This window comes from Lepidochelys olivacea (genome assembly GCF_965140295.1).
Source record: "Lepidochelys olivacea isolate rLepOli2 genome assembly, chromosome: 2".
NCBI lineage: Eukaryota > Metazoa > Chordata > Testudines > Cheloniidae > Lepidochelys > Lepidochelys olivacea.
Window position 1 is genome coordinate 80,741,726 of NC_140412.1, and position 14,541 is coordinate 80,756,266.

The following is a 14,541-nucleotide window of genomic DNA, read 5'->3' on the forward strand; positions in this document are numbered from 1 at the left end:
AACACTTGGAAACCTTTTATATCTTGTACAGAGATTCACCTATAGTTTGGAGATAATTTGCTTACAGGAAGTTTGACAATGCCTTTTAATGCTGAATATGTAAACAATAAATAAATGGAGGAATGGTAAGGTGCAAATACCTGCCTGTTTGTACACAATAGTAAATACAAGCACATTAGGACCAGCACATTTGTAATTGTGACAGGATTCAGAAAACTAGAGTATTTGATAATGAAAGAGACAAGTTTATTCAGCAGCTGTAAATATTGTGGTCAGCTAGTATTTGTTAAAACTTCAGAAACATTTTAATAAACAGCCATCAGCATTTATCTGGGATTTAAATACTTTTCTTCTTTTTCTTTTCAGAGTCTTCTTTTTCCTTCTCTATTTCTGCAACTTGTGATTCAATGTCCTTTGCACTAAAAATCTGAAATGGAACATAGGACAAAGAATTGTATAAAGTGTAACTAATATGGATTCCATCTACACTTTTTTAATCCACAGATTCAATTACATTTCACAGCTCCAAAACTTACTCCTGAAGCGTTGAAAAAAAAAGTTTCAAAAGCTCCCACCTGAGACACAAATTGAGAGAACCAAACCTGTGTTAATTTTTTGAAGTCAAGGTGTGTGTTTATACAGATTTGCATTTATAAACCTGGCAGATTAAGAGACTGCCAGGGATGATTATTTTCCTTATAAGTTAATTCACAGGCCAGATATTATGAGATAGCTGTACCATGAGCTACTCTAGTAACAACTTTAATGGCAGAAGGCAATTTAGTGACTATACTGGCATGAACCTAGGCTTCTTCAGTACAGACTGGCAATTCTGTCAAATTGTGTGTTGGCAATTCTGTCAAATTGTGTGTGAGGATTTCATTTTATTGGGCTGTCCACTAGCAATTTAAATGAGTTTTGTGGACACTCACTCAGACCTCCAGCTGGAACCAAATCCTAATAGACTCTTACCAGAAATTAAAGGCAAATGGTTTATCTAATAACCCTCTTAGTTCTTTATAAATATGTTGTTACCCAAACCTTCAGATTGGTTACAAGTGTTAGAAATCCATATAATATCACTGAAAGAAAATAGCGAATATAAGAATTAAAGCCATGTTTATGGACTGGGAGAAAAAATGTCTATGCGAGGGTGCCTCTACCACCCTCATAACAGACGGAAGAATACTAAGGGCCACTTTTATCTATGACAGAGATGGCCAGACTTACTGACCCTCCCAGCCACATATGACGATCTTCAGAAGTTCGAGAGCCGGGGAGCAACTGCTGGTGCTCAGGGCTTTAGTCCTGCATGAGGCACCTGATGGGGCTTGGGGCTTCAGCCTTGCTCCTGCTGAAGCCCCGAGCCATGGCAGGTACGCTTCACAGGGCTGAAGCCCCAAGACCCCCAGCTGGGGAGAAGCCCATAATCCATCACCCCATAGGTGGAGAATGGGGGGACTTAGGGGGCTCCGCGAGCCGCACTTTAACTGTAAAAGAGTCGCACATGGCTCATGAGCCACAGTTTGGCTGCCCCTGATCTATGAAGTACATGCCCTGCTCTTTCAAAGGGTTAGGCAGTGTCCTCATTTCCCCTGCATTCCCAGAAGTAAGTGTCCTGGGGAGCTCCTGCTGAGTTGATGCACTTTCTCGTCTCCCATGTTTAAGAAGGATGAATTCAAACTGGAACAGGTACAGAGAAGGGCTACTAGCATGATCCGAGGAATGGAAGACCTGTCTTATGAAAGGAGACAAAGAGTTTGGCTTGTTTAGCCTAACCAAAAGAAGGCTGAGAGGAGATATGATTGCTCTCTATAAATATATCAGAGGGATAAATACCATGGAGGGAGAATTATTTAAGCTCAGTACCAATGTGGACACAACAACAAATGGATATAAACTGGCCATCAGGAAGTTTAGACTTGAAATCAGACAAAGGTTTCTAACCATCAGAGGAGTGAAGTTCTGGAACAGCCTTCCAAGGGAAGCAGTGGAGGCAAAAGACATATCTGGCTTCAAGACTTAAGCTTGATAAGTTTATGGAGGGGATGATATGACGGAATAGCCTAATTTTGGCAATTAATTGATCTTCAACTATTAGCAGTAGATATGCCCAATGTCCTGTGATGGGATGTTAGATGGGGTGGGATCTGAGTTACTACAGAGAATTCTTTCCTGGGTGTCTGTCTGGTGAGTCTTGCCCACATGCTCAGGGTTTAGCTGATCACCATATTTAGGGTTGGGAAGGAATTTTTCACCGGGGCAGATTGGCAGAGGCCCTGGGGGGGTTTTCCCTTCCTCTGCAGCATGGGGCACCGGTCACTTGCTGGAGGATTCTCTGCACCTTGAAGTCCTTAAACCACGAATTGAGGACTTCAGTAGTTCAGACGTAAGTTAGGGGTTTGTTACAGGAGTGGATGAGTGAGATTCTGTGGCCTGCATTGTGCAGGAGGTCAGACTAGACGATCATAATGGTCCCTTCTGACCTTAAATTCTATAATTCTATCACCTCCACCTCTCCAGGGCTTCACAGAAATAAACCTATCCTAACAGGGTGTCTTTCCTATCACTCTATCTTCGATAAAGCACATATGTAATTTTGGCTAAAATTCTAGCCAGCTATCTTCAATTGACAATTCATCATTCGATTCACCCTGTGCATACAGAATTCACGACAGCAATGTATGGACGTAAAGGTTTACTGAACTTGAGTCTACAGGATGTGGGTGTTACTGCAGGAAGTGGTGATACACTGCTAAGGGTGTAATGATGAATGCAGTTTGTAGAAGATGTGTTTATTCTAAGAGTGTGTATACCACCATTTATCTTTAAAAGTCAAAATCTTTTGACAATCTTGCCAAGAATTTATTCTAGAACTGGACTTCTTTCAGATGCAGCAGAAATAATGAAGTGTTACAATATTCCAAAGAAATTCTGTCATTTGGGACTAAGTACTAAATATCACATCTTACTAAAATTCCAGACAACTCAAACAGTTAAAATTGCTTAAAGAGATTATGTACACTTATCTATTATGCGGGTAATATATGAAGAAGAATGGAGTTGTTTATTCCAAAAGAAGGGAAATACTCTATGGAAATCTTATTTTTTAATTGTCATGCCTGGTGTCTGTCTTTTCCACTGTAATAGCAGCTACAAAAAGGGTCACAAAATGTTTGCCAGAAATATTAAATTGCAAAAATGCTTCTTTAGAACTGTACAATATCAAAATTTACTATGAGTCTCGCCATGTAAGCTACGTGATAATGTCTCCCACACAAAAACCAGAAAAGTATGTTTTTATATGTTCCCAGAACAGTTTCCTGCACTGAATGTTCCCAACACAGCTTCTTATAGTACAATATAAATTATCAGCAGTTACTACATAGCTCACAGAATCAATCTACAGAGACACAACAGAAGTCACATAATATTGTTTTACCAGATGTTAGGGACACTTTATACATCCAGTTGAAATGCACAGATGTAAACTGGAATAATTTTTGTCAGAAGATTCTGTATAGAAATCATCATTTTATGTCTATGTAATCAATAACTCATACCTGCAGTGGTTGGTTTCTCCTTATTATTGCAAGTTCAATGTTTTTTCCACCAGATTGGACAACCTAGTATACAACAAAAACATCATTACAAGTACGTTACAAAACGAAGAAAAACAAGCTTTTCTGAAAGCATTTATTGTATGCATTCTACTGGATTACATACTTCTAGCAAAGCTCTTATTGCTAATTTGATAGCTTCTTTGTCAGTTGCTATAGCTTCTTCTGTGTAATTCTTCTCCAAAAATTCACGCACAGTTTTAGCATTGCGACCAATTACATTTGCCTGTAGAAGACACACAGTTATGTATCTCACCATGATGTACATTAATTTGTTTTACCAAATCAAACTCATTTGGTCTCCACACATTTCTCACACGATACTGATTTGGCAATTCCCCCACTATCGTTATGTAACATGTGATTTGGGTTTTGCAATATTGGCAGAAAAGACTTTATTTCACTGCTTCCATGTGGAATACAACAACATTTTCAAGATTTCCAGGCCTTTATGTTTTTAAGGAAAGACGACAAAACAGCATAATAAACTTTGTTAATTTGAAGCACTTTGAAAATATCGTTAGTGGTCCTAGGTCTTGTAACACCTGAGGACATGAAAATATTAGAACAGTGGTTCTCAAGCTTTTTCACGCCAGAACCCCCTTTTCCATAAATTGACCACGCTAGGACTTCCTTGCTATAACAGGGTGGTCTCCCCATTTAAGGGCTTGGGGCCAGCAGTCCTGTGCAATTATCAGACCCAGCTAAGAAGGGGCTAGGTGATGCCTATAAATGGAAATAGAAAGGTTGAAAGAGTAGTAACAAGCTGTTTTTGAGCAAAAGGGAGACAAATAAAATTTAAAGTAAGGTAGTTTTTAAATGACCCGTAACTCATAAGGTTGGACCCACTGTCTTTAAATATCTCTCCTGTATGCTCTTTTGCTCTCAGAGTAGATATGGTAATTTTCAGGCCATGCCTCCGTTTTCCCATGGGAAAGTTTAAAAGGAGAGGGGGAGTTTGAAATAGGGCTTTATAATGGAATCTGGTTTCAACATTCACTGTGGAGAGGTTCTCTCTTCATAATCGATGACACCGAACACACAATCACCATGCAATATGTTTGCTGTTGTATATATTTTAAATTTATTTTCTTATTTTTGCTGTGGATTCACTAATTCTTTAACTATAAGGCTAAGGCTACATCTATACAGTAATTCAACACCCACAGCCAGCCCAGTTCGTCTGCCTTGGGCCGTGGGGCTATGCAGATGTTTGGGCTTGGGATGGAGACCAAGCTCTGGGACCCTGCGAGGAGGGAGGGGCCCAGAGTTCTGGCTCCAGCCTGAGCCTGAACATGTACACAGCAATTTTTAGCCCTGCAACAAGTCAGCTGACCTGGGTCAACCATGACTGGGCTGTGGGTCTTTTATTCCAGTGTAAACGTACCCACAATTAGCTTTGGTGCTCAAACAACTGTAACTAGCCTTCTGAAAGCATGGAACAGATTCTTTGTTTATGTGAATCCATAGTACAACATGCAACATCAGACTTCATTGAGATACACTGCCTATGCAAATATTTGCACTAAGATAATACAATTTATGAATTAAGTTGGAGCTTACCTTCCAAGAATGATATGTACCAGATGGGTCTGTCTGATACAATCTGGGACTACCATCATCATCAAAGCCCACAATCAAGGCAGAAATACCAAAAGGTCTACGTCCATTGCTCTGTGTATAGCGCTATGAACAAGATGTAAAGTTTTAACATTTTTACCTTCATGGAATGTTATCAGTCTAGTACATATGAAACAGCATAAAACTGAAAAGACTCTACACAGCAATTTAACCTATAACTGATTATTAATAACAACATACCACTGGGAGAATGCAATTCCTAAATATTCTGGGATTAAATTCTGCTCTGTGTTATACTGGCACAACCCTAGTGAAGTTTGCACAGGAGTAACTGACGGCAGAATTTGGCTTTTAGTGAGACACGAAGTACACTATTCTCAACAAGGTCTAAACTAATTGTAGGAATTTAAAAATAAACATATTGCTTAAATATTTTTACATATGAAGCTATTGCAAACAGGGTGCAGGGTACTGTTATTAGCAGATTTCAACAATCATCTCCCCATAGACATATGATTGATTAGACTATTCCTAACTGTTCCACTAATATGAAGAAAGAAGGACATTCTGAGATTAAGGATCTGCATTAAATTTAGCACTTCACACTATCTAGTACTGATCTGAAAAAAGCTTTTTTAAATTTGTTTTATCTTAACTTTTGTTATACAATAATATATTTTCATTTCCAAATAAGGTAGGAAATGTATGAAAGGGACTACAGCACATGAGAGTAGAGCAGGAGCAATATTTGCAGGTGGTCCGCCAAACAGAAAAGCTAATTATGGAAACTATTTTCTTGTGGAAAATACTAGTACTACTTCTTTCAAACACTATTTGCATTCTTAAAAGTCCAGTGATAGAAAATTTAACCAGGCTCCCATTTTTACTGGCAAACTCACACCTGGCTTCTATTTCTACTGCTGTGAAATAGAAGCAGCTTGTTTGTTTTTAAATAGTGTTATCTAAAGGTCCCTACAGAAAACTAACAACACTAAGTAAGATACTTACTTGCTTTAAAGATGCTATATAGCGTGTTATATATTCTACTGTGACTGGATCCTCAACAGTAAGTTTATGGCTTTGACACTCCACACGGGCTCTGTTAATTATTATTCTAGCATCAGCAGTCAGACCTACATAATCATAATTATCAAATATGTTACAACACAGTGAATATTCTTTCTTTATGAAACAATACATGTATCATTTAAGAAGAATTACTTTTTTTTCTCCCTCTTGCCTTGTGAAAGTCATTTTCCTCTTTCTGAGACTGACTACAGAAGGCAAACTGACCATTCAAAGAGTATGGTCAATTGCACAAAAGCAAACAAACTGAGAAGGAAAGAAAAAATAAAGATAAAAAAATATTGTTCTCTACTTTCTTTAGTTATAATAATCTTCCATGTTGCCTGTAACAGTAGTAGGCAAGACATTTTGAGACAGAAGCTAAATTTAAATTGACAGTGTATCTTTAAATTATCAAGTGGGTCAAGTGACAACCAAAACTTGTTACACCTTCTTCTAGAATAAAATACACCCTTATGTCCTCTTCAAAATGTCTTTCCACTCTAATCTCTCAGACCTCAATCCTGCAAACACAGTCAATGAGGGCACTTGTGTGCTTAATATTAAACACATGCACAAGTGTTTCAGGACCTAATTACATTACACTTCTTCTTTTCTCATACAAAAAATGGTGCAGCAAGGTGGGCACTAAAGAGCTATTGAGGCAAATGGACATCTTAAGGAGTTCTTGCTGAATCTTCCATAAAAACCCTAGCAGTTTTATTCATTTATCACTTTTTATAACAGTAAGGGCTAGGATGTGTAAATGACTAATTATGCTCTGTGTATGTACATGCATGCGCGTGCATGTGTTTTGAAATTTTAAGGACCCCTAACTAATCCTTTCCTTTTCCTTCTATTCTGCAGGCAGAAGTCTCACCCCTGTTCAGGCAGATTCATACATAATCAGCAGAGGCACTCAGGCCTAGCAGGAGCAGGCTATAGAAGCTACAGTAGCCCTAAAATAAACAAGGGAAGGGAGAGCTGAAAGGAGCACCACCACAGCCTAAAAAGAGGGGTTCCAGGGTCTCTCTGTGGTCCCCTCTCTTCTCTCTCCCTGCAAGCAATAATAGGGAGGGAATGGGAAGCTGCAAACATGTAAACAAACCGCTGAGTTCTTCTTCCCCCAACCTTTTCTGAAGGGGGATGTTTGTCTAAATGTCCCCCAAGCTAGTCCTTGGTGGAGTGGGGGGGGCGGGCAACAGGTGTTCACACGTGCACCTTCCCCCCCGTTGCTGTCTCATGCATGGGAGGGTATTTCTCTCCCTACCCTCAGAAAGTGATCACTGTGTCTGCCCCTGGAAAGAAGAATGGGATAGGTGTGCTTTTCCAGTCCCATAATGTCTCCCCCATATTGATGGGGTTTTCCCCAATATTAACCCAATTTCTTTTTCTGGGGATGGAGTCACAGGTACAGTGTTCTCTTCTCCCTTGGTCTGTTTAAGGCTAGTGCAGCCAGCCTACAGGCAGCTTGCTGCTCCAACTGGCCACATCACTGCTAACGATCTACATATCTACCTGAACAAGAGGGAAAAAAAAGGAAAGCGTCAATCAAAAATCCCTAAATGTTCAGAATTTTCTAAAGACCAAATTATTTCCCACCAGCCACTGAAAAAAAAACTTCATTAGGCAGTGATTTCTGTTCACTACATTCAAACCTATGATGTAAAAGCAAAAGCCTTACCAGTCTCCTGAACTATCCTGACCACCTCAGTAATATTTTTTCTTAAATCCAGGAACAGGTCTTTAAAGGCTTCTTGCACAACATATATCTGCAATAAGATGCTCCACAGAGCAATAACTCTATAACCAATACCTGCAAAAGCCATGCAGACATGATCATCAAGTGCACAAATCTTTCTCACAGTTCTTTCTTCCTGAAGTTTGGCAACAGACTTTCTCTCTACCCCCAATACAACTATGTCCAGCCCTCGAATTCCAACCTGTTAAGTCATCATAAAAAAATAATTAACCTTAGAAACATTTTTCATCATTAACAATATAATGAAGATATTATGATACTTAGGGTAAGAATGACACTTTACGTTTAAGCCCCAAAGCTATGAGAATGAAATTATGTATATGCCTAATTCTTTGCTGAATAAGAGCACCCATGTCCGCCCACGCACGCCCGACAGACCTCACCGAGATCTGCCAGGAGCACCCATGTCTGCCCAGGCACCCCAACTGACCTGACCAAGGCCGGCCAGAGCACCCAGGAGATGATGAGGATGGCTATGAGTCGTACTGCACTATCTCCTGCCACAAGGCAATGAGCTGCTGCTGGGTAGCAATGCAGTCCCACGTCTGCCAACACCCAGGAGACATACGGTGAGCTGAGCGAGCTCCATGCTTGCCGTGGTATGGTGTCTGCACAGGTAACCCATTAAAAAAGGCGCAAAACGATTGTCTGCCGTTGCTTTCACGGAGGGAGAGAGGGAATGGGGGCCTGACGCCATGTACCCAGAACCACCCGCGACAATGTTTTTTGCTTCATCAGGCATTGGAATCTCAACCCAGAATTCCAATGGGCGGCAGAGACTGCGGGAACTGTGGGATAGCTACCCACAGTGCAACACTCCAGAAGTCGACGCTAGCCTTGGTACTGTGGACGCACTCCGCTGACTTAATGGTTTTAAGTGGGGACACACACAATCAACTGTATAAAATCTCTTTCTAAAAATTCGACTTCTATAAATTCGACCTAATTTCATAGTGTGGACATACCCTTAGACTGTTACAGTCTCCACAGCGATGGTACTCAATAAGTAAAAAACAGTAATATTTGACTCTCTGTTAGAAATGAAGATGGTACGGTGGGTATGCTGCCATACTAAGAAACTGTGGATGTCTTATTTATTATTTGTATTGCAGTTGCATCCAAGAGTCCCAGTTACAGACCAGCATTTCACTGTAGTAGGTGCTGTACAATCACAGAACAAAAAGACAATCACTGTCCAAAGAATTTACAATCTAAGTATAAGTTACAAGAGGTGAATACCGTGAGACAGACAGAGGAGCAGAAGGAACCAATGAGACAATATTGGGCAGCATGACAACCTGTAGTATCAGCACACCAGCTGCCTAACTGATGTCAAGATTGTTTTGTAGGCATCATGGCAAAAGAGAGTTTTAAGGAGGGGTTTTTAAAAGGATAAAGATATTCTTTGTGGATGTTCACAGGAAGCTCCAACCATGCATAAAGGGCAGAATGGGAGAGATGGGCAACAAAGGCTGACATTATTGTAATAGCGGAGACAATTTTCAATATCTCCGTATCGAGTGAGAGCTTTGTTTCTATCTTTCTTTTATTTATTACTGGGTATTTTCTCCCCATTCTAATCAGAACTTATTCCCTGGATGACTGAATCACTGTCAGAATTCCAAGTGCTCTAAATACTCCAGAGGGCATTCTGTGCCAAAAAATTAAAAATTCTGCACGCAATACTGTAAAATTCTGCAAGTTTTATTTGTCGATAAATAAATGCAGAGGCTCCAGCATGGCAGGTGGGAGCACAGGCCACTGACTGCATGAAGGTGAGAAATCAGCCTTCAGTTTCCCCACTCCCAGGACTCAGGCTGCACCTGAATCTGACACAGCACAAGGCTGGGCCTGCCCCAGAAATACCCTAGGGGCCTGTCCCTTTGCGCCAGGCATGGGGCAGGCAGGTTCAACCAGGCAGGATCCAAGTGTGCAGGGGCTCAGTGTGAGGGGATCCAGGTGTGGGGTGAGAGGATTCTCTGTGGGATAATCTGGGTACAGGCAGTTCAGTGGGGGATCTAGGTGTGGGGGGATCTGGATGCACAGAGGTTCGTTAGGGCGGTTCCAGGTGCAGGGGCAATGGGACTCTGCAGGGGCTTCCAGGTGAAAGTGGTTGGGGCTCAGCAGAAGGGTCTGGGTGTGGGGATCTCAGCAGGGGAATCCCAGTGCTGGGGGAGTGAGGCTTGGTGGGGTCTGGGTGCATCTAGTTGGGGGTCGGTGGGGTGACAGTCTGGATGTGGGGGCTCAGGGTGGTGCAGGGAGGTGGGGCTCCTCAGAGTGGGGTTTGAGTGCAGGGAGCTCAGTGGGGGGTGGTCTGGGTGCAGGGATGGGGGGTCCAGAAGCAGTGGGGTTTGGGTACGGGGGATCCGGGTGCAGGGGTTGAGGTTCAATGAGGTGGGGTTTGGGTATGGAGGGCTGGGGGGTTCTGGGTGTATGGGGTGAGGCTTGGTGGGAGTGTCTGGGTATGGGAGGTCTGGATGCATGGGGCTTGGGCAGATGGGGGAGCAGCTCCCTGTACAGTGACCCCTCCACACACAGCTGAGGAGCAATGGGGGCAGGAAGCAGGGGAGGATGCTGAACTTCCTGCAGCTGGGGGAGGCTTCTGGGGGTAGGTCTGACGCAGCCCTAGCGACTTCTTGCAGGGGAAGAGGAAATCCCGTTCTCTACTGCCTCCAGCCCAGCCAGGATTAGAAGCTGGGGTGTCTCCAGACCTGTGGTGATTTACCGCTTCACTGGCTTTTCCGGGTACCTGAAATGATGTACCTGCAAAGCTAGGGAGTGGTGCATGATTGCTCTTGCAGCTTCCCTTTGCTTCCCTGTCAGAAAATCACTTTTCTGCGAGAAAGCAAAGATATCTGCGGGGAAATGAATTCTGCACACGTGCAGTGGTGCAGAATTCCCCCAGGAGTATCTAAAGGTGAACATGAATTAAAGACAGAGTAGGGTGTGCAGAGGAACAGAGTTTAGGAGCTGCTAGGTCCCAAGATAGAGTCAAAGAGCTCAAAGACATCACTCCTCCAAGACAGAGCTTCCAAAAACCAGTACCACTCCCCCAGCAGGGGAGGGCAAACAAACAGAAGAAATATGCTCTACTTTCTTTTTTTTGGAGGAGGTGGGGTGGGGAAAGGCAAGCAGAAATCATGGAGATGCCTCAATCCCAGAAGCTCCCTTCTCCCACTGGCACCCAAGAAAAGCAGCTCAGAGTGCAAAGTGCCCCCAAACCTCATGTCCCTTACATTACACAACTCAGTAGTGACAAGCATTTCAATATCATCCCCCATCACCTTCCCAAAACTAAACCTTTGCTGCATTCTAACCAATGACAAGCTTCTCCTGACATTTTGTGTCACCCTTAGACACAAATATAGCTCAATTTCACATGAGGTAAAAGGTCACAATAACAAACGTAGGAAGCATTACAAAAATATGAAGGTATAAGCTGGAGTTTTAGAATGTTGAGGAAAGATATACTCAGTGGTCTCATACCTTCACTGCATCTTAAAAATACACACTGTAAAATGCCTATCCTTTAAAAAGTGACAGTATGTCCATCAATTCTATTTGTTGCAGCTTCCCAAGACATTTTAATTAGTTGAGAGTTTTCTATAGATGATTTCTTATGACATTTCCATCTTCTCATTACACCTTTTATTCTTGATTTAAAGATCCAAGTCCTTCAAATTGTTCTATGCAAGCAGACCCCTGCATCCATGTCAGTGAGATCTACTTGTGCACAACTTGTTCGAGGATTAAGGACTTTGTGTGTGTGTGCGCACACACATGTGTGCGTGCACAAACACAATTTTCTAAACACTGGGTGATAAAAAGAATTCTATTTTGATATAGATGTTATTTGGGTCACAAAAAGGTTTTTCCCTACAAATCGAAAAAATTATTACAGTGCAGTTATGGTAAAAAAAATGATTACGTTAAAGGTCGTCTTCTTCCTCAGTTATATCTATTTACATTACTGATAAAAATACTACTTTTTTTACTCCTGCTAGTACAGCTGAGTTACTATAGGTGTGCAAGTAACTTGAGCATGATCCTACCTTGCCATCCACATGAACAAAATAACTAATCAAGCTCTAATTGCAGAATTTTTAAACTGGTGATAATATGATATCCAGAAAGAACCCAACTTGACTTTCAGACTAAGCTTCCAGAGCTGGCAATAAGAAAAATAACTGTTTTACTTGTAAGTTCAGCAAATACTAGATAGAAGTGCATGAGAGACAGACAATTACAGAACGTCACAATGGTAGTTTTACAGAATAATTGTTCAGAGTAGAGCCATACTTTAAATTTTCTTACAGAATGGATCTAAACATGGGGGCTAGCAGAAAAAAACTGCAGTTTCTTTAAACAAAGAAAACACTAAAATGTTTTATTTTTTTCCACATTTTTTAACTAACTCTTTTTGCATGGTGGTTAAAATGTGTGTCACATGATTCTACAACGTAGACTTAATACACATGTGCAACCTGAAAACTACAAGTTCTAACATGCAATTTTCTATCTTGATGCAAGTGGCAACAGGTTAGATTGTAGTGAAGTTCTATTTGTGAGTACACTATAGGATGTCTGTCTCTTTTAGAGCTTGATATCTCTGTGACTTTTCTGCATGATCACATCTAGCCCTGTAAGTGTGTAAGCAGTTCCTTCTAGGCAGTCATGAACTAGGCAAGGAGTCACCTATTCTGCGAGTGGGATACCTGAATCAACATTTTCTTGTCATTACCTAAGCCTGGATCTCCCGTATGTCTATATACTCAATGCCACGACACAAATCAAGCCAGAGGATAGCATGCTAAAACCAATCAACCCTGCAGGCCACACCTCTGCATATTACAGACAACCTGGCTGTCTGCTCTGTTTTATGCATATTTGGGGTGCCACTTGGGCTCCTGGCAAATTGCCCACATGGGTCCCACAGCTAAACAGTTTGGGCATCTCCTAGTTTACTACATCCGTAGAGGCACCTTCCTTCATTTTTAGTGGGGGTCAGTGCCGTGAAGTTACTGGCTTCTATTAAAAAACTCTCCCTTTCTGCAGCAAACCAACCAGAGCTGGCATCACGAGCTCTGAGGAAAACTGGATGGAGAGAGGCCTTTGTTGATTTGTTTTTTAAATGGCACAAGGCTCCTAAAGGTAAATGTCACTTTGAAACACACCCCAACAACATCCTCCATCCCAAGCAGCGACAGTGAGACTCAAAACCTGATGCCAGGAGGGAGCCTCCAGCTCCTTTCTCCTTATAGTTTGGGGCAGTCTCTTGGTATGTACTGGGGGCAGCCGGTCCCACCACCAATGTGTGTCGTGTTGCTCCAATGGGCGTACAAAACCATAACTCTCCCTGACAAGGGAGTCTCTCTCTAGCCCAGCCCCACCCCGGGGAAGTCTCTCCCTCTCTGTCCACCCCCCACCCTAGGGAGTCGCTCCCTCTCTGTCCACCCCCCACCCTAGGGAGTCGCTCCCTCTGCTGGCCCCTGGAAGAGTCTCCTCTATCACAGCCCCCTATGGGGGAGTCTCTCCCTCTCCAGCCTCCCCCGTGGGGGAGTCTCTCCGTACCCCAGCTCCACCGTGGGGGAGTCTCTCTCTTCTGGCCCCCTCCCCAGAGGAGGAGAGTTTCTCTTTTCTCCAGCTCCTCCCCATAGGGGTCTCTGGGGAGCCTCCTTTCCTTCCCCACCCTCACTCTGGGGGCAGGTCAGTTGCCACGGGGCTCTCTCTTCCCCGCTGGCAGCCCAGCGAGAAGGCGCCGGGGAGGCAGGGCGGGCGCTGCCGCGGGGACCGGCTGCCCAGGGCGCACTCACAGCCGTGGAGCCCTTCTTCACGGCCTCCTGGGCGTACTCCACTTGGAAGAGGTGCCCGTCCGGGGAGAACACGGTGATGGCGCGGTCATAGCGGGCAGCCATGCTCCTCCTGCGGCGTGCTGGGGACGCCCCGGCCGCCGCTCCCGCTCCGGCTCCGCGCACCTGCTGCTCCGGGCTGGCTGGCTGCTGTTGTGGGGCCGGCCGGCAGGCGGCTGCCTAGGGAGCGCGCCAGCGGCCGGGAGAGGCGCTCTGGGCGCTGGCCGGGCGCGGGGGGCGCAGGCAGGCTCACTGCTGGAGCCAGCCCTCACGCTTAGACGGCCTGACTCTGCCAGGGCCGCAGTTTGTCTTCAGGGGGAGGGCACAGGCCCCGGCTCTTTGGAAAGTAAACGAGCCTTTCCCTCCTCAGAGCTCTCTCCTCGCCCACAGGCCTGGAGAGCCGAGAGCCCCCAGGCATTCGGGACTGCACAAACCAGCAAAGGAAACACTGTGGGGGAGACTGGAAACTAGTGTCACTTCATTACAAGTGGACCCGTGTAGTCATAGGACAAAAGCTGCAGGGTTGTTAGAGCAGGGCTGGCCCCAGGAGATCAGAGAGACAGGGAATAGCTGTGATTGGTCACCCCAGGAAGAGCCCTGGGCAGCCTGAAGGCTTGGCTTGCTCTCCAGCCAAAGGGCCAATGATGAAAGCTATCACCTGACC

At 43.7% G+C, this 14,541-nt stretch overlaps 1 protein-coding gene across 2 annotated transcripts; it reads right to left on the bottom strand.

Annotated features, from left to right (window-relative positions):
• Positions 1-8: 8 nt before the first annotated feature.
• On the bottom strand, positions 9-14,298 carry PSMA8 (proteasome 20S subunit alpha 8). 2 transcript variants are annotated; one of them, XM_084621674.1, is made up of 7 exons: positions 13,842-14,292; positions 8,083-8,209; positions 6,210-6,334; positions 5,184-5,306; positions 3,727-3,846; positions 3,564-3,626; positions 9-427 (listed from the first exon to the last, which is right to left on the bottom strand). In XM_084621674.1, the coding sequence occupies exons 1-7, from the start codon at positions 13,941-13,943 to the stop codon at positions 338-340; spliced, it is 750 nt and encodes a 249-aa protein (XP_084477800.1). In that variant the 5' UTR covers positions 13,944-14,292; the 3' UTR covers positions 9-337. The 2 variants fall into 2 exon arrangements, with proteins under 2 accessions (XP_084477800.1, XP_084477801.1); XM_084621675.1 differs by lacking the exon at positions 3,727-3,846 and having other exon boundaries at positions 13,842-14,298.
• Positions 14,299-14,541: the final 243 nt, after the last annotated feature.

Excerpts from the sequence above, each read along its gene's own strand:
- PSMA8 (XM_084621674.1), bottom strand. The coding sequence starts at position 13,943 with ATGGCTGCCCGCTATGACCGCGCCATCACCGTGTTCTCCCCGGACGGG. Across the intron at positions 3,847-5,183 it reads GTACATATCATTCTTGGAAG|GCAAATGTAATTGGTCGCAA; the intron begins GTAAGCTCCAAC and ends TGTCTTCTACAG. Across the intron at positions 428-3,563 it reads GGAGAAACCAACCACTGCAG|ATTTTTAGTGCAAAGGACAT; the intron begins GTATGAGTTATT and ends GTTCCATTTCAG.